Source organism: Mandrillus leucophaeus, unplaced genomic scaffold, assembly GCF_000951045.1.
Source record: "Mandrillus leucophaeus isolate KB7577 unplaced genomic scaffold, Mleu.le_1.0 Scaffold124, whole genome shotgun sequence".
Lineage (NCBI taxonomy): Eukaryota > Metazoa > Chordata > Mammalia > Primates > Cercopithecidae > Mandrillus > Mandrillus leucophaeus.
The window spans coordinates 2418043-2437894 of NW_012100765.1; the positions used below are offsets into that span (position 1 = coordinate 2418043).

The 19852-nt window shown below is 42.6% G+C and overlaps 1 protein-coding gene across 1 annotated transcript in view; it reads right to left on the reverse strand.

The window, feature by feature from the left end:
• Window positions 1–10404: 10404 nt before the first annotated feature.
• Window positions 10405–19852, reverse strand: part of ONECUT2 (one cut homeobox 2) — a 57120-nt gene continuing 47672 nt past the window's right edge. Inside the window, exon 4 of the mRNA XM_011971745.1 lies at window positions 10405–11272. Coding sequence (XP_011827135.1) covers window positions 10986–11272 — 287 coding nt within the window. The 3' untranslated portion in view covers window positions 10405–10985. The remainder of the gene's footprint in view (window positions 11273–19852) is intronic.

A 19852-nucleotide genomic window follows, 5' to 3' on the forward strand; every position in this document is an offset into this window, starting at 1 on the left:
TTGTCAGGCAGGTAAAAATTAAGTGAGAGTCACCTCCAAGTCTAGGGAGGGAGAGCCATGATAGCTGCACATGTGAAGTTTTGGGAAATGGCTGCGTATTTTTGCCCAAATCACTGGAACAGTTGGTGGGAATGTCCAGTAGAGTGGACAAAAGAGAAGTGGGCAGAGAAGAATTAGAAATATTGATGCCATTTGAGTTTCTACTGTGAGCTGACCTGATCACAAAATACTAGAAGAAACCACACACAGTCAAAAATAGCCATTCCCAAGCAGAGATCAAAGAGGGCCACAGGCGGATGAATTTGCACCTCCATATACATGACCAGTTAGGTCTAAGTTCATGAGCATAAAGCCAAAATAACTCCTTTTGGTGGAAATTAAATACGCAAAGGTGAGTTTTTCAATATTTGCTTTCAAACCCCTCTCAGATATGGTGATATATCTGGGTTATGAGGATCCCAATTTGTGGAATGCAAATTGGCTAACTCAAAAATTTGGAATAACTTTTCTCATTATAAAGTTGGAACCCAATTCAATGTGATTCATTTTCAGATCCCAACAGATGTAAAGGGTATTTTCGAGGTGAGATATCTCCCAATAAAACCAATATTACCACCGTCTGAGGCTGAACTGTGTACATTTTCACAGTTTAATGTATACACAACTGTTCCACAACTGCTAACAAACAATAGGCACCCATGCATAAATAAAGTCCATTGAACCAAAGGGGGAGATCTAGTTCAAAATGAAAAATGCTGCTATTAAGACCACAATGCATCACACTGCTAAATTTTTCGCCTCATGCATAAAATTATAGCACTGATTGGCAGTTGCTAATTATAATACTACACTGTTAACACAGAACAATTAATTGTTCAGACCAAGTAGCACAAATGTAGAAAATAATTATTCTTTTCAACAGAGCAAATGAACACAGATTGTTTCTTCAGCAAAATATGAAACTGTAAACTTTGGGCTCATTCTGCAACTTTCCCCAATCCAGCATAAATAAAATCCAAAGGGGAAAAGAAAACATACATTTTCTTTTTAAGCGCACCTTTTTCGTCTATTACAAAAGCACAACCTAAAACGTATAAAGCTTTTTTTTTTTTTCGTTTTTTAAATCACAGTTACCAAAAGAAACAGTGAATAATTTATTACATACGCTATAATAACATTACTCTAAACACTATTGTCTATGAGGTATATCTGAGAAAATTCGGTAAGGAATTGCGCGGTCTGCATTGCCAACATGCCCGGGTTCATAGTAAAGCTTTGGAACCGTGAAGAACTAGAAAAAAGGGAAGAACAAGGGAGGCAGAGGAGGAGACATAGAGAAAGAACCTTTGGTATTAGTACAAATCTTGTTCTTTGCAGGGTTGCATTGCAAAGCACCACAGTACAATAAGCCCACCAACTGACTGTATGGAGGCCCAGTTGAAGCTGAGGTATTCACAGGAAGAATTAAAAAAAGCACAGAGAGGTCCAGACTGGCTAAATCGTTGCTTTGGTTCAAGCAAGGCACTCGTCCCGTGGTTATGTCACACTTTGCAAGTGAAGCATGAGGCTGGGGGGATTGCTGAGGAGGGGTCTGCCAAGTGGGGATGTTTTCTGTGTTCAGGCTGCCATCGCTCTTTCTAGATCCTCTCTCGTATGGGTGTGGCAGTAGGAAAGTTGGGGAAGGTGATGTTCGCTTATACAGAGCTCTGCTGCTCAATGAATTAAGTCATCTTTGCTTTGTCTCCCAGGGATTCTGAGAGTTCTACTGCCAATAGGAATTTAGGAAGAAAACCACAGCAATGTGCTCTTTGGAAGGAAGGCCTTACGGGTCTGCCTTGTGTAGGGAGAAGATGGGGCTTTGAGCTTGTTTGGACAGGAGGGAACTTTCACATAGGATGGTGCTTGAAAACTTCAGAAAGAGAGTAACAGTGTTTCCTACAGTTTGTCAATCTGTCATCTATATTCCTCTACTAGCTATGCTTTGTTGATGCATGGAACTGATGAGTTGATTGGTCTCTTCCTCTCTTTGCTTCTTTGTCTAAATGGTCTCTTTAAAAGCTCAAAGATAATTACATTATGTGAAATGCAAAATACTAGCACTCAAAAAGAGCTATATGGACTAGAGGCAGATCTTTGCATGTGTCTAAAACCCATTTGGTCAAAAGCTGAGACAGATTCATTGGCTAACACACAAATGACGCTGACAAACAGCTCTTAATAGTGATTTAACCATTTAATGGAATCTAAAAAAACTTGAAGAAGACCAATTAATTTCATGAGTAAGAAGGAAAGAGAGAAGCAACTTTAACCATTTCTTAAACTGGCATATTCCTCTGCAATTTTGGGCTCATTTTTCATTTACCACGAATAACCCTTTAGTATCAAATGATGTAAACTTTAAACTTCTCTCATAGATACAGAGTTGGCTTAGAAATGAAATGTAAACACCTACAACTAGAAAGGAAAAGGCTGAAGAACTTAAAATGTCACAAGTGCCAATGGTGGTCAAGTTCCCTTTCTTAATAAATATTGACTTTAAAGTACCCATAATAATGAAAGCCAACAAGCCAAGAATGAACTTTCTCCTCCCACTGAATTAAAAAGTTATTTATACAACGCTTTGTAATGGAGAGGTTCAAAAGTGATCACACTGTTGGGATCAACATGTTTTTCCTAGGGCAAAAACCCCTGTATGAGCCCTGGTATTTCAAGGCAGACCACCTCCACGAAGCAACTGATCATATGTGACTATGCTGAGATACTAACGGGACACTGAAAATGCTTGTGACTAATTTTACGGCTGAAAATGTTAAGAGAGAAACCCCAGTCCCTGGTCATTGCTAAAGGATTGCCACCGTCCTATTTGTCAATGTGGGACCACTCTCATGCAGAGGTAGCACTGCACAATAGGTGGAGTACTGGGGCAGGAACCAGGAGGCGTGTGTGGGCTTTCACTCTCAAGAGTTATTTGATTTGGATAACTATCTCATTTCTCTGGGCCACCGGGGCTTAGGCTAAATGATTCCTAAGGTCTCTTCCAGGTCAGCTACTCAATGGTCAGAGCTTCCGTGGTTCAGTAATTGGCCATCTTTACGGTGATAGGTCCCAGCAGGGATAGAGGCCATGGCTAGGACTGAAGGCCATTTCCAACCAGTTTCCTTCCCCAATTTGGAATCAGAATTTAAGGAATCCAATTACAGCAGCATCCGAACTCACATCCTGAACGTGTGGAGCGGACAGCAAACAAATAAGATAAACACAGAAAACATCCCTTTCCAAATTAGCAGCCGCCGTCGCATAGATAATTATCTCTTTGGGGTATCTGAGCTGTGGCTGTACATACCATATGTCAGAGAAAACCGTTCAAATCATAAAAGAGCACAAGCAAAATGCAGACCGCACAGATAAAGAAATCTTTGGTATCTTTGGTGTCATCAACACGATTAAAATTACAAATGGAAAAAGTCAGTGAGGTAGCCTTCTTTGGTTCTCACTAGAAATAGAAAGTTTTTCCTTTTTTTTTTTTCTTTTTTCTGCTTTTTGTTTTTCTCCTTTTTTGTTTTGTTGCTTTACATACACACAGAGTTCATTCTTGGAAGCAGCTAGTGTAAGGGTTTCTCTTTTTGTTTATGATTTTTTTTTTAAATTTATTTTTCCAGTTTCTGTATAGAAGCCCCGAAATCCAGGCTGGTGAAGCAGGGTCTCGGCTTATGTGTTCTGAATGCACAGGTTCAGGCTGAATAGTCATTGCTTGTCCACAAAATTTGCTCTGTTGTTCTGACAGCAAACAAACTGCAGTGCTCTCTGTCGTTTTAAATAAAAAATATAAACTATACAGTGCACCTTTCACAGATGCTGAATAAGTTAAATAAATAAGTTACAATATGAAGGCTCCAAGGGCCACAATAATTAGAGGTGGAGTTCGCCTGGTACCAGGTGGGGCTACAAACTTAAGTTAAATAATTTAATAAGTGTTACTTAGACTATTTTAAAAGTTAATTTAAGAGGGAAGAATATCCCAAATTCTCTTTTTGTAACCTGTATTTCTTCCCTGTCTGTAACAGAATTTCACTGCTTTATAAAGCAAACTGAACTTCAAGAGTATTCCAAGTAGAATTTTGCATCTCTGATGCACCATTGGTCTAGGTTTTGATAAATAAGTACAAAGAGTAAAATCAAACTAAGGAAGGATGATTAAATACCCAAATCTTATACATTTATGTACTAGAAACTAATTTAAATAAGTTAATTACATTAATGGTACTTAGCTTGTAGGGTCATAACCCAAAGAGACAAGATAAAAAACATTCTGTGGGGCGGGGCAGAGGGTGTCTTCATTTTTTGAATGACAACATGTGTAACTTCTTTTGATAGTCTAAATAAAAACAAAGCAGGAAATTATAACCTCTAAAACTTTCTCATGTTAAAGACCATTTAGATGTGACAAGCATGAAAAAAATCACCACTCCCCACTAGCTAACGCAGTCTCCCCAAGACCGCAGTAGCATTGTCTCAACCCTGGAAACCAGAGCCCACTGTCTCCCCATTGGTTTGCGCTTGACTTTACTATTTTTTCTTCTTTTTCTTTGTTTTTTTCTTTTTGTCCTTTTTCAGGTCTTTGGATTTAGCTTTAGTTATGAAAGATCCAGAATAAAGCTATTCAACCGAAGTCATCAAGCATAGGTGTCATCCTAACACAGATAATTAAATAATATAGAAGGTTTCTTGAAAGTTGAGTTTATCTTGGATATGCCCAAATGAAATTAATTCCAAGTGTACAGGATGAAGATGCTGGGATACTTTTGTTTTCCCTGCATTTTGGTTTTCAATGTTACAATAAATAACAAAAACAATGTACACTGTAAAAGTACCACATACATGTTAAATGATGATTTAAAATTTATTTATTGTAACAGATTACAGTATAAAGGTATGAAGCATGTCTGTACACACTTGTATGTACACAGTCTAGACACCTATAGGTAACGTGTGGTGTTGTAAAGTCATCTATGAGAATACATGTTAAAATATGTATCTAAATTTGTATACATCCAAGCGGACAGACTGTATAAGCTTTAGGCACACTTATCTGCCAAGGTTTATGCTACCTGAAATGCCTGCTGCTAAAAATGGAGCAGAGTGGAAGACTTCTATGCGATGAACAAGCTGGTAGCAATGTGTTTTTCTCCACTAGAAAAGGTATTAGCTGGTTACTTCCAATCAACCTAACTCCAAAACTTCTAAGGAAAGCTTGGGCTCTAGCAATAACTGCTTCAGGCTGTCAGAATCATTTTGGTGTCTGAGAATAATGAGCCTCATTTAAGGTCCTGTGTGATTCACATAACAGCCCATCAGCCTCAATGGTAAGTTATGTGTCTACCGATGTGAGGTCCTATATATTTTAATAACTACTTTTGTATTTTATAAGTATTCTGAGACTTTCTAAAACAGATAAACCCTCCCCTCTGTCCCTCCCTGACCTTGGAAACAAAGAAATCATTGATAGAAAATAGGCATCGAGACATCCATATTTAAAGCCAACTTCATTATCTTATGAGACTTATACAACCAACTGGGGTGCCATTCTTCATTCAGTAAGGATTTTTGTGGCCTTATTTTAAAACTAGAATCTCCTGTTGTTTCAGGGGTGACTTAGTCTTAGCTAAAGATACAAAATTACTAATCTATCAAGTTTGGCAGACAAATATCAGAAAGTTATAGATACACCAGCTCTATTCCTTCTTCATCTAACATTTCCACTTACTCTTCCTGGTTAAGCTAAGAAGTCTGAATCACACAGCATCAACAAAAACAAAAAGTCACCTCTAACCTGTTACAAATCTAGAAGGTTATCGCCAAGGTAGTTGTGTCTGGGCCTTGTGGTCAACCTTGACCACATGTATCATCTTTTTCTCCACTTTATAATAGAGTCCATTATTCTTCAACATTGGAAACAGGCCTTTTCTTCTTAGATTTTAAAATATCCAACTATTCAAACTCCTGAAAATCCGAGTTCACTACAAAGGCATACTGTCATCACACTTTGGTAATGATAATCAAACAGACATTCCTATAATTCTACAAACATTTTCAAAAGTGGGGAAGTTTCCCTTTATACCCAGATAACAATGATTTAAAAAATCTGTTCAACTTGAATTTACTGGCACTAGTAGGTGGGTGCCCAGTATAGACAAAGAAAATAACTGATTATCCAAAAGGTATTTATTTTTGGTTTTGAAATAGGTTGTTTGACTTAGAAAAGTGTGTGTGTGTGTGTGTGTGTGTGTGTGTGTGTGTGTGTGTATCAGATTTACATTCCAAATGTTGATTTTATTTTAGCTTGAATTGAAAATTATTTTGGATTTCCTAAAGCCTACAATTGCCGAGAGCCTGCAGGGGGAAAAGGGAGCTTAGAAGCTACTCTTTCTGGATTTCTCCAGAGGAACTGCCATGCTTCCTGGCTCAACTAGCCTGCACCTTTATGCATGGTGCAAGCTAAACACTTCTTTTACATTTTGGAAAAGCTTTTAAATATTGGTGTTGAGTTTTTATTATTGTTGCTGTTTCCTTTAAAAAAAAGAAATGCATTGGCTCTGTTTTGTTTTTGTATTATTTCCTGGAATTAAATAATTACATCCCTAGTACCAAAATCACATTAAAACAAAAACAATGCAAGCCTATCTGTGTAAAGGAATAAAGGAAATTGTTTTTCCACTCAATGGCTGTGAGTATTTTGATTTCTGCTGCCTCAAGAATGTGAAATTTGGCTGAGAACTGTTCCTTCACACTGTCCCTTTTGCTGACGGCTAAGGAATGCCTGAAATTTTCCTTGGATTGAGGTAACGGATCATAAACTATAACCAAATCCAAATGGTTATTTTCTCTGAAATTATTAACTTAAATTTAAAAATCTTTGAGTAAAGTCACTGGGTTAAATTGTATTACCCAATATAGAATTTTTTTTCTGTTAGATTTCTATCAAATTGAAATTCTACAGGGCTTAAAATTTTGACACATAACTATATAGATACACATATACATGTGTGTAAATAATTTTCTAAAAGCAAGCACTTCTCTCTGGTATGACATTATCTGGTATGAGACATTTGTCAAAGCTCCTTGGGGGGAAATTCTTGCCTTTCTTCTTCTTTTTTTTTTTTTTTGTAACAATTATGACATGTTCTAATGTCAGGTCACAAAGGCAGCCTCTACTGGTCTAGACATCTTCAGAGGATGCTGGAGACCCAAATGCTGAGATTACTATGTCAAAGAATCACTAACCAAATGAAGCAGGCTCCATTCCTCAATCCAGTCTGGAAAAGAGCAATCATTTCCATTGGACACATGTCACAAGGACTCATTTAGAAATAGTCTAGTTGAAATCAACCCACATGGGAACATTCCTCTGCTGAAATATGCTCTTTTCTTAGTCCTTTGACAAAGGAAACATGGAGTATGAGCAAAGGACAAAGGGACACAAGGGAAAAGCCAAGGAACAATCTCCTAGGCAGGATGAATTATAAAAATTGTAGAGGTCACATTCTCTCACAGCTCCTGCATAGGGAGACCCACACAGCGGGAATGAGGAGGTGGCACAAAGAACAACAATGGGGCTCTCCAGGGGCAGGACTTCAGAAGTCTCCCCAAAACCTGCTTTATATTTTCTCTCCAGGATTGAGACACTCTCCCCCATCCCACCCAACACCACCGCCCACCCCAGTGCCAGCTGTGGTTGCACATAGGCTTGTCAAAATACAAATTGGTAATTACCACCCTGAGGAAATCTATCAACCCATTGCAACAGGAGTTGGACTTCCCCTACGAGAAGTCCCTTTGGTGTATCTACTCACTGAGGGGGTCTGGCACACCCAGATGGGACAGGGCAGCTCCTGGAGAACAGATTTCTGAGCTGGCCTCATATTCTTTAACTGGTGAAAATGGACCAGTGAGCCTTCCCAACAGTTACAGAAGATGAGCACCCCACTGTCAGGGCCCAGTGCTGGGCCGAGCCTGTTGGATGTACTTCACTCACCACCTTAATTGAGGCTGAGGGATAGAATAGGGATGACTCCGAATACAAATAAAACTCATTTACACCATGGATCCATTTATCAACAGGTTAAGTGCTAAAAAGCTTGATCTTGACTTTATACCTTTCCCAGAAACTTCCATAGAGATCTGAATAATTCAAATCATCCACAGTGGCAAATTAACTCTGGAATGGCATGAGAAATGAGAAAAATTCTGAACCGAATACTTAACAAATGAAGCACTGGACGAAAACAAGACATGAATTTGGACAGCAATAATTTTGGTTATCACCAATGTCAAGTTGATCTATATATGTATTTTATATATTATATATATCTTTCTTTAGAAATGCAACTTTACAGCTGATTTTTAAAAAGCTAATAGAAAAGTAGAAACTGGCAATCATTTTTACATGTTTCCCCCCACCCCCAAATGAAGCCCTGTTAGGATGTAGCAATCACATGAAAACGAGGCTGTAAATTCCTCTATAAACTCTTTGGTTCTGTGGCTCGGGAGAGGATGCATCACCAAGAACCCTATCCCTGACCCTCACTCCCTTTCCCTCCCCTGATGATGAGACTCTGAACATAGAAGGAACCAAGTCTAAGGGTTAAGCAAAGAACATTCAAGTGATAATGTTATTCCCTACTCTCTGCTGAGCAGAGAACTGTTCAATATCCCAACATCTGAAACTTGGAGTCCATGGAAACTTTTGAGAGATTCCATGTTGGGGTAAAAAACCGTAAAACAAAATTAAAGGGAAAGAATAAAATCAAATAAATGGCCCTTTCCTTTTGTTGCTCAGAGAAACATAATTGATTACCTTTATACAGATCAATGGCGCTATTAGTATTTTAGCCAGGCAAGAGGAGATAATGAACTGAAACAAAAGGTGTGAGAAATCCTCATCTTTGGTATTGTAGCTGTTGAGGTTTCTGTTGCTCTGTTCCGTGTTCTTTTGAAAAACTGCATAGGCACAAATTAAAGACAATCTTCAACTTTAAGATTACCGCGTGAGTTGTCAAATGAAGCAGCAGCCACTGAGGCTCTTCCTTATTTCTATCTTTGTCTCAACCCTTTCTTTAAAATCTGCTTCCAAAAAATGTCCCAAGAGGTCTGTTTGAACACAGTGTGTCTCGCTGTTTTTTTTTTTTTTTGGTTTTCGTTTATTTTCTGGCGTGCTTCCTTCTTATTGGTGGTGATTTTCAATGATTTACAGATTTATTTATTCATTTTAATGGGACAGTTTTGTTTGTTGCAGAAGTAGGTGCAGAAAAAGTTTCTTTGGTTTCGATTAAGTAATTCATAAAAAAGTCAGTCTCAAGTGTCTGTAAAGAATCATTGCAGCGTTTGGCTTGCTTTGAACACCCCCACGTGGCCCCACCCAGGGCCATTCACTGGTAAATATGCACATTGTGACCTCCGCAATCTCTCAGAGTTCTGTGGGCGCTCTTCCACTTGCTATGGGAAGGTGACAACTGGTGTGGCAAAGCCACTCCCCTGGGTGGCTTGGCTAACGTCCCTGGCATAGCTGGTCCATTCAGCCCGATGATGCGCCAAATGCCATTCAGAGTTGCAGAGGTTTTCTGATTTCTAAAAGTAATCACAGTATTTTTAGGCTAGAAAATGACAAGTCATAAATGTCTTTGGTTTGCAGTATTCTGCTTCTTTGGTGTGCTGTGTTTTCTCCAGATTTATTCAGCTGTTTTGCAAGGATGATTCAACAACAGAAGAGATTTAGGATTAGATGACAGTCATGAGTAACATGTATGCAGGTTTGATTGATTGATTTCTTTTTCTTGCTAGAAAACATGGAAAACATCCCTACTAAATGGGATGGATGAGGAAAAACCCCAAATCAGAAAGAGTGGGAATGGATTACGTGGTGGTCATAACGCACAGTAGGAGGGACCAGATAACTGATCAACCAAGAAGGACACATTAATGATCTTAAAAAAACCTAGATCTTTTAAAATGCTGCATTTGCTCCATGTACTGTTAACAGTTAAATTGGCCTCCTGAGTGTGCGTCTGCATTATGTACAACAGAATTTGTAGCAAACTGCAAAATGTGCTTGAAGCCATATTCTCATCAATTCCCTAATGACTTCACAATCCAGATGTGGTAAAAATGCAGATGTGGTGAACCCAGAACCTTCCTTACTTCTGTTTATCTTTGTTGTGCTTGATACTTTGAGCTCAAGTGAACTGACTAGTGTTTTGACGGATCCAAGACCACGTAAGATTTCCAGGAGGTAAAGAAAAAAAAAAATTGTAAGCTGGATCAACTTAAAGCTTTCTAAATCATTCAATGAAAAGATGCCTGGGTTGGGAAAACAGGTCCTTGGATTTTTTTTAACGTCCATATTTAAAACTTGTGCTCAGTAATTACCATTCTGATGTTTTTTATGTTATGGCTGTGAACTTGGACATACCGTGGTATAATGAGGCTAAGCATGTGGAAAACAAATGAGGTCATTCTTGTTGCTAGATTCTTCTCTTATTGTTGTATCTTGGAAGCCTAAACTCAGAGTCCTCACATAGGCCAAATTCCTATTGTTAGTCATAGGAACTCTGCAAGAAGCTGACAGGACCTGAAGTGGGACGGATGACATTCTAAGCAATCCTGAGCTTGGCTGACACCATACTGGAATTAACTTGCTCCAGGAAGGCCCCATTTGGGTTTCTGGGATGCTTAGCATGCTGAGAACAGTGTCTGGTTCTAAGAGATTAATTTTTCAGCTTGCACTTGGACTCCATAGCTATTAAAAACAAAAAAAAGAACACCTGGCCTATGATTACAGCTAGAATAGAAGTTTCTTTGCAAGATAATTGTGCTTTCAAATCACCAGTGAAGGGCCCCAGCTAGGAATCCGGTGTCTTTTTCCTTTGTTTTCTTTTGGTATCTGTTGTCCTCATTTGGAGGTGACTTGTGCCCAAGTGAGAGTCTTTCCATCATGCTTTGGTACACGTGCTGGAGGTGGACGAGGAGCCCCCTGTGCTCAGATCATCTTGCCACTTCTCCAGGCTGCGGCGCCGGGCGTTCATGAAGAAGTTGCTGACGGTTGTGAGCTCCAGGCCCAGCTGCTGGGAAATGGTGATCTGCATCTCCTTCGACGGGCGTTTGTTCTCCTTGAAGATGGCGAAGAGTGTTCGGCGTTGGAGGTCAGTGAACACCAGGCGGGATTTCTTCTGGGAATTGTTCCTGTCTTTGTTTGGTTCTTGCTCTTTGCGTTTGCACGCTTGAAGGGAAAGAGAAGAAGGAGAGGAGTCAGTGGGCTCACCCGAGAACGTGATCCATGGAAAACATTGACAAAGTTGTACAGAGAGATGTAAACCGTTAAACTTTATTGTGCAAATTGCCCAGCTGTCAATAACCAGCCTTTCCCGTAATCTCCGGGTGATGGAAGGCATCAGTGAGTGAGTGGGGGATGGGAGAAAGGGGAAAGCAGCAGGGCTGTTTCACAGTCTGGTTTTGAACTAACTGCAGTTGTCTTTCCCTTTTACCTCCTCTCTCCTCCAGCCTACCATTTATCCAGAGATAAATGAAATTATTTATTTCCGAAATCAGGTGCCACGAAGGCAGGGAGGACTCCAGACCCCGGGATGGGGGAAGCCTGATGAGGCAGTTCCTCTTTCATAGTCACCCTCTCGAATTGTTTACAGCTGAGTTGAAATTACCTTCTGGAGTCAAAACTTAAAAGTGCGTAGTTTTTCAAAATCAAAGCTTCTACCCAGGTGACTCTAAAAATTGTTAACAGAATGAAATTAGAAGTGACAGAATGATGGTATTATCCCAACCCAAATTCCTTTCGTCCAGACTTGTGAAAAATTAGAACAAAACAAAACAGAAGACCAAGGGAGAGAAAGACTAGAAAAATTGGTTTAGCCAGTTCTCATTTGGCTAGTTTGAAATTGGAAGCCAGTACAAGAAGACAGGGGAAGAGGGTAGGGGAAGAAGCCCAACACTACAATAGGACTTCAGGCTTGTAGATATGTTAGTATATGTGCAGTCTCTTTGATTTAGCAGAAATGAGTATCCATACCTGGGTTGACATATGCAGTCAAGGACATTATGTGTCACAACCTCTCCCTTAGCCTACAAGTTCCTAGAAGGCAGCAACCGGGCCCCTGTAGTATTCCTGACTGATTCTTTTTGGAGCCATGGATACAATGAATGTTTGGGAAAACGAGGACAAATGACTTCTTGACTCTTTCAGGGAATCTGTACACTTCACAGATGGGTTCGGTGGCTCAGAAAAGTGACCCATAAAGATTAAATACAGTATTATAAATCACAATGTTAAAACATGAGAACATGTGTTACAATCACCTGAAATGGCCAGGTGCGGTGGCTCACACCTGTAATCCCAGCACTTTGGGAGGCCAAGGCAGGCAGATCATGAGGTCAGGAGTTTGTGACCAGCCTGGCCAACATAGTGAAGCCTCATCTCTACTAAAAATACAAAAAATTAGCTGGGCGTGGTGGCACACACCTGTAATCCCAGCTACTTGGGATGCTGAGGCAGGAGAATTGCTTGAACCCAGGAGGTGGAGGTTGCAGTGAGCCAAGATCACGCTATTGCATTCCAGCCTGGGTGACAGGGCGAGACTCCATCTCAAAAAAAAAAAAAAATCACTTGAAATAAGTCCCAGCTCCCCTAGGGGTGTGGTGAGAATGTGGCCTCAACAGAAAGAACTGGGGAAAGGCCAGGAAGGAGCAGAGGCCCAGATAGGGCAGTCACCCTCAGAATCCATCCCACTGGATATTCTGGCCAGAGGTTGAGAATCCCTTTGCACTGGACTGACATTCCCCCAAGCCTGGCACCCAGGGTGCTACTCAGATGCTTTCCTATGCTTCTCAAAGCCCTGGCTTGTATATTTTGTTTCCTGGCTTTTGGGCACAGCATTTCCTAATTGTGTTCTGCAGGCAGCATCTTATGTGGAGGGTCTGCTACGGTGTCTGAATGTTTATGTCCCCCCCAAAAATTCATATGTTGCAATCCTAACATCCAAGGTCATGGTATTAAGAGGTGGGGCCTTTGGGAGTTGACTGGGCCTGAAGTTAGAGCCCTCATGAATAGGGTTAGTGCCCTTATAAAATAAGCCTGAGAGAGACCTCTTGCCCCTTCCACCATGGGAGGACACAGTGAGAAAGACTTCTCTATGAACCAGGACCCAGACTATTGCCCAACACTGAATCCGCTGGCACCTTAATCTTGGACGCCCTAGCCTCCAGAACTGTGAGAAACAAACTTCTGTTGTTTATAAGCAGTAAGTCATGGTATTTTATTGTTGTGATTGTTACTGGAGCCTTAACAGACTAAGACAGGATTTAACCTGAGGACAAACATTTATGGGAGAGATACTTGGAAGCTGAATTTCCTTCTACCTAACTGGCCGCCCTCCCTGCTGGATACCGTGTGCTATAAAGTAATATAAAAGAGTCACTCCTGAAATAATCAAAATGCACTGATACTTTCAAAAGGCAGGAAGAGGAGAGCTCCTGAATGGTAAAGCTGCTAGGCTGTATCAGCTTGGCTAAACTCTTTCTTCCCGATTTTTCCTCCTCTCATTTCTAAAAGTATTCATACTGTCTTCAAAAATTAAACACACGCAACACATCCACATAAAAACAATTTGTTTTCATCTTAAAACTCATTCTCTTGGGGCATTTTGACTTTCTTGAATGAGGAGCACTTCCCCTGCAATGGGAGCTCAGACAGAAAGGGCTAAGACTGCTCACTGCCATCCTTCTTCCAACAGCTTACTGGTAATGATTCCTTCTTTGCTCATTCCTGTGAGGACTGCATATTTTTGTTGGATTCTGATGATTCCTGTGTGGTGGTAACAAACAAAAATAGCCTTTGCAGGGGAACCTTATTTTGAGGTCTACTCTCTGTTGCTCAATCTGAAGTCCTCCACAGCAGTGCTGCTAAACTTTAAGACGCATAGGAATCATCTGGAGGGCTCATCAAAATGCAGATTCTCATGTAGTCAGCATGGACAGGGCCTGGGATTCTGCATTTCTCATTAGCATCCAGGTGATGCTGATGCTGCTGGTCCACATGCCTCGGTTTGAGCTGCAGGGGTCTGCCTGATTTCTAGTCTCAGAGGAGCATGTTATGCAATGGAAAGCTCTGGATTCAAACCTGGGCTTCCCCACCTCTAAGACCTGGGGCCTTGCAAATTACTTAGCCTCTTGGTGCCTGTGTTCCTCATCTGAATAAGGAAATAATTGCTCAATTCTAGAGAGGCTTAAGTGAGATAACAGGTACATCTTCACTTCACACTTTCCTTCCTATTGTATTACCCCAGTAACTCTGAGCTAGGCAAATCAGGCAAAATGATTTTCATTTAAAAAGGAAATACATGGAGACCTTGGAGTATAATGAAGGCACTGACACCATATCCCAGGTTTGCTGCAGACCCGGGGAAAGAAAGAACAAACATTTCTCTTGGAGGGAACGGCACCCACACCTGACTGCACATCAGAGGGGACCTCTTTGCAGGGCAGCCTCTGGATCTCCATCCCCAGAAATTCTGATTTTCACCATGTGGGGCGAGGTTCTGGAATCTGTGCTTCTATAAACCTCTGCAGCCCTTTTTAAGATGTAGAAGTCACTATGCTTGCCCCTACTGCCACTTCAGGTCCCTGGACAACCGTCCCTGACCCTACCCCGGGGGCAACTGGTGCCAAGCCTTCATCTGGAGGATTCTGAATAAATAGTGAAGCATGATAATCTCCTGATAACAAAATCCAGGCAAATATCTTCTGCAAACATTGGCTGAGATCCTCTGTCAATTCACGCTCCTTTGGATTAACCACATAGCTCTCAATTTTCATACCAATATTGATTATTCTTCAGATAATGCTGTATTTGTGCTTTTAATAGGGTGATTAGACAGTGTGGGTACAGGTTTACATTGGCTTGTCAGATTCTATTTTGTGTGAGATATATATATTTAAAATTAAATATATATGTATACACACATATTTAATGTAAGAAAACATTTTAAAGACTTAACGTGAAGCAAACTACACAGAGAGCACAGATCAATACATCCTGCCTATGCCTTCCCAACAGCCTTCGGAAGCCACCAGATGCCACAGCAGCAAATGCAAAGCTGTAGCTTGCAGTCTAGAAGTGTATGGCAAGTCCAAATACTCCAAATAATGAGGCAGTATGTCCATATGTTGCCCAGGGTTTTATAGCTAGCAATTGCCAGCCATTGATTTTGACAAAAACAGTTGGTCAGGAGCTAAAGGAAAATAAGAACAGGAGGGAGAACACCTGCCTTGAAAGTCTAAGAAAAACTAGACAGATCTGATGACATCTGGGAGCTGGCGTGAGGCTTTGACCTCAGCATCCTCAGACCCGGGCTGTGGAGCCAGGTGTGCTTGCAGGCACAAGCAGAGCACAAATGACTTTGGTGCTGTTCAGTTACTACACTCTATAGTTGACATGTGCCCATTTTGGAACAGCTAGGAAAGTGTCAATAGCTCCCTCCAACCCAAGGATGCAACAGAAACCCAACGAAACAGCAGGTGTTCCAGTGGCACTGATGGATTCGGTCTTGACACAGTCACAGGCTGGTCAGGGTCTCCTGGACTCCAGCTGCTGAAAGCCAGTTCTGCCATGGAAGGTGCGAGGTTAGCCCAGCCCTGTCTAGACCATTTGGATCTGTTTCTTCTCCTCTCTCTTTTAGGAGGAAAGCAGGGAGGGCATGTCAGGAGCTGATGTGCCACTGCCTGATGGGGAGGTGGGTGTAGACCCCAAAAGCCCTCAGCCATTCTTGACCTCCCTCCCTCTCACAGGGAAGCAGGTCCTATGTAGGACCACGTGGAATGCCAAGCACTCGCTTCCATTTCAAAGACGAAGAGGAGTCATTTGTTTACCTACAATAAGGCTACCTATGCAGGTTATAGTGCCTTTCCCCATTTTTTGAAATAAATAATATTGACTCAGATTGGTCATGCTGGTTTTGTCCTGTGGCCCAGGACCTCATACTGGCAGGCATGTACACATCTGTGTATAATCTGTGATTAACAAGGATGCCAGACAGCTACTGCCTAAAAATATAGGTTCCTTGGTAGATAAATTTTTCAAACCACTGGGTTCCCAGGGTAAGATAAGGGAAGCCCTGGCCTCGGGCACAAACCCTCTCTGAGATCTTGAGACACCAACTTGCTTTCTCCCTGGCGGCCACTGGACTTTTGTCCCTCAGGAGGTCAGAAACAAGACAAAGAAAGTGCACTTCTAAGAATGTGCTGCTCCCTATAGCTGATCTTCCCCAGCTCTAACCTGGAGAGAGACAATGTCTCTTCACAACTGACCCTTTCTCCGTGCCTTCCCCATCCCAAACCAATCCTGCGGCCAGGTCTACTTTGCCTCCAGAGTGGCTGCTCCTGGGTGTTCTAGGAGCTCAGCTGCCCTCTGACACCCGGACTAACCGGCCCTGGCCCTGTTCATCGCCTACCCACGGGCAGCACAAAGGTGTGTGGTCAGAGTAGTGCAGCAATGCTCATCAAGCCAGGGATGATTCCCCTCCAGAGAGGATGCAAAGGGAGGCAGGACAGGGTGAGGGATTGTGTGAGACCACAGAACATCACAGAGGACAGGAAAGGCCCCGTGGGGTCCTGTGCTCTCCCTTCTCTCTCAGCTTGGGGAGGGGCCTTGCCGCCGACTGCGTGGTCAGTAACCGAGTAGCTTCTCTGGCCAGAAAGGCTGCTTTTCACCCATCATGCATTTTCCTTCTAGTAACAAAGGTCTTTGGATATTTGGATGCTGAGCAATAATGGGGTGTTGGAAGTCAGGGCCTCTGTGCTCGTGGGGAGGGGAAGCAAGGAGAGAGATGAGGGAGGGCCCATTCCCGGAGACAGGGTAGAGTGACTTCGGTTGCGTGTGTGTGGTGTGGAGGGTAAGGTAAGGGGGACAGTGTCTGGTTGGTTCAGGGAGGCAGATACAGGTTGGGGAATTACCCTGGAATCATATGTCACCTTGACACCTGGTTCCACAGGTGCAGTGGTGCTAGCTCTTCAAGGCACCTGAACATCTTTTGTCTCTCTTAGCTTGGTCCTCCTCACAGAGCCATAGAACCTCAGTGTTTTGTCCAGTCCAGGGTTGTCAGTTTCACACAGCGAACTGAAGGCACAGTGAGGTGAGTCCCAGCTGAAGCCAAAGTCTGGATCCCCCACTGGGAATTTCTTTCCACAACATCTTTGACAGGAAGGTGGGGCAGAGGTATGGATTCCCATTTTATTCTTGGTGAAGGAAACGGGTTTCTTTAGGGTGACCCAATTAGCACTGGATCCTGGATTTGATCTTGGAAAACCCCTTCCCAGCCTCCACAGTTTCTGGGAAGCCTGTGAAGTAAGAGCAACTCAACAATGGGTCAGAATTCTCCAGTCCTCGCTGCCCTGGAACTGAAACTCCCCACTCAACTTGGATGGGCTGTCCTGGCCCAGGCCATCCTTGACGGGCCAGCCCCAGCTGACCCAGCAGTTGAACAAAGATGCACACTTGAGTCCAGCTGAGATTAGCCAAGCACAGCCTGTATCAGCAGACACACCCAGCCAACAAACAGGCTTCTGGGCAAAAATAGATTTTTATTGTTTTATACCACCCATGTTGTGGTTCTATGTTTTGCAGCATTATTGTGGTGACAGATAACTGATACAGAAGCCAAGAACGACCTTTGCCTTCCTGCCCAGGGGTGAGTCAAATGGACTGTAAGAAGCCCAGATGGAAGCTAAGACCCTGTTTCCTACTCCCTGTCAGCCACTTATCAGCTGCAGGACTGTGAGCCTTAGTTTCCTGATCCTATAGAGTGGGGGTGCCCAGCACTCCAGGACATCAAGAGGTTTGCTGTAACACTTCGCACACAATAGACACTCAGGAAATGTGCACATTCTTCCTTCCTTCCTTAGAGAAAGCAGAAAGAAGGTGTGTAAGGAGAGGTCAAGAATTCATGATTCCAAGTCTTACTTAATAGTAGACAAACTGCCCAGAGGGCTAATGGCAAACAAAAGGTTAAAGATGTTTGTTTTCTTTGTGAGGCTGTCTCATAGCCAGTTCCCAGCCTCATATAAGAGGTTAGACTACGACGTGTTTTTACATATGTGTCAGAGATGCTAATAGGTTTTGGGCCACTGGAGTTTCCTCATATCACTAATTTATGTCCAAATACATTCTACATATGATGGGCATTGTTAGCCCCTCATAAATAATGCAGAAGTGCTCTATTCTCCCTGCATTCAGTAAATACTTTCCCTCAATAGTTCAATGTGATCTTGCCAGGGCAAGGGTGGGGGCAGGCAGAGAGACCATTTAGGGTGTGCATTTGTCAGCAAACACTCAGCCTCCAAGGATACAGGTTTGAAAAGTATGCCTGCAGAAGAGGCCTTTTCACCTTTCAGCTGAAGAGCTCGCAGCTCCCCTCCTAGGAAGGCTTGTGCAAAGTGGAGAGCATGACCCTTTCCACTAAGGAGGGCACTCTCCCGGGAGGACATAGGGGCTGCAGTTCTGTTGGAAAGATTAACTAAGGCAGTCAATTGGGGTTATGTTGGAAAAATCAATTACAAAGGTAGGTTCACATTTGTACCTCTGGGCTTGTTCCCTAAGAAACCTATAGGTGTTTGAGGTAAGATGAATGGAAATAACCCCCCTTTACTTCCCTGCTGTGAACTGGTGGCCCTTCAGTACTGATAGAATGACAAGACTATGGAGAGGTGATGGTGTCCAGGAGAGCACCCTTCCTTTGGAATGAATCTGCATGATCAAGAGCCTTTAAAATAAAAACCATAAGATTCCTTGAATTCAAACAAGGAAGAAAGAAAATAGAAGAACTGTACCCTCTGCTAATAAATATTTGATGTTCAGTAAGTCATAAATGCTGGTAAATCTCAGCAATGCATGCTTCTCAGGGGCCGCAAATAATTAGGTGCCAGCACATTGCCACAGGGACCTTGGGAGCGGGGGCCTAACACACAAAACTTGGGGCTCAGGTTCTAAGCAGCTCCACTGACCACTCAGGGCCAGCTGGTGCCAGAAGCACTGATCACCCACTTGGGAGGAGCCAGGCCTTGATGCGGGGAGAGGGGCTGTCTTAAAATCTTCATTGGATTATTTTGGGCTCCCTAAATTTTGGAAACTATACATAGTTCCCAGTTAGATGCCTTGCAGGTTTCCTTGCTTCACTGTGATTTCTGATGCATCACCAAAGGTCACTTAGGTTCAGATGACCATGGAGCCAGTACCACGAACCTGCCCTCTGCCTCCAACCACCCCTAGAACTAAACTCTAACTTGGCCCTCATTTCTCCAAACGTGCCTGACCTGAGTGAGACGAGAAACCTAATGCCTTTGTTTCAAGGTTGAGAGCTGGCTTTCCTCAGAAACTTGGTCTTCATGTACCAGATGCCAATACACACAGGCAGTGGAGCCAGTGACGCCCAGACCAACATCCATTTGGGAGGCCAAGGGCAGAGACGGGGTGGATGCTGTGCAAATGGATGTGGAGCCATTCTTGGTTGTTAGGCTCCCCTCCTCCTTTCACTCCCTTCTAATTGTGGGTGTATGCACAGCCCTGGCAAGACAGACCTCTAACCCATTTGGCAAATTATCCTGCACAAGGTACTCCAGTGTGAACCACCTATGGGCTAGTTGGAGCACTGCCGCTTGGCTTATTAGAGCAGATACTGTGGGCGGGAGAATGGCGGAGCAAGACGAAAAAGGAGAGAAGAGAGAGAAGGAACAAGAAGGCAAAAGGGGCCATGCGCGATGCACACATATACACTCCCCTCATTCTGGAGATGCTGGA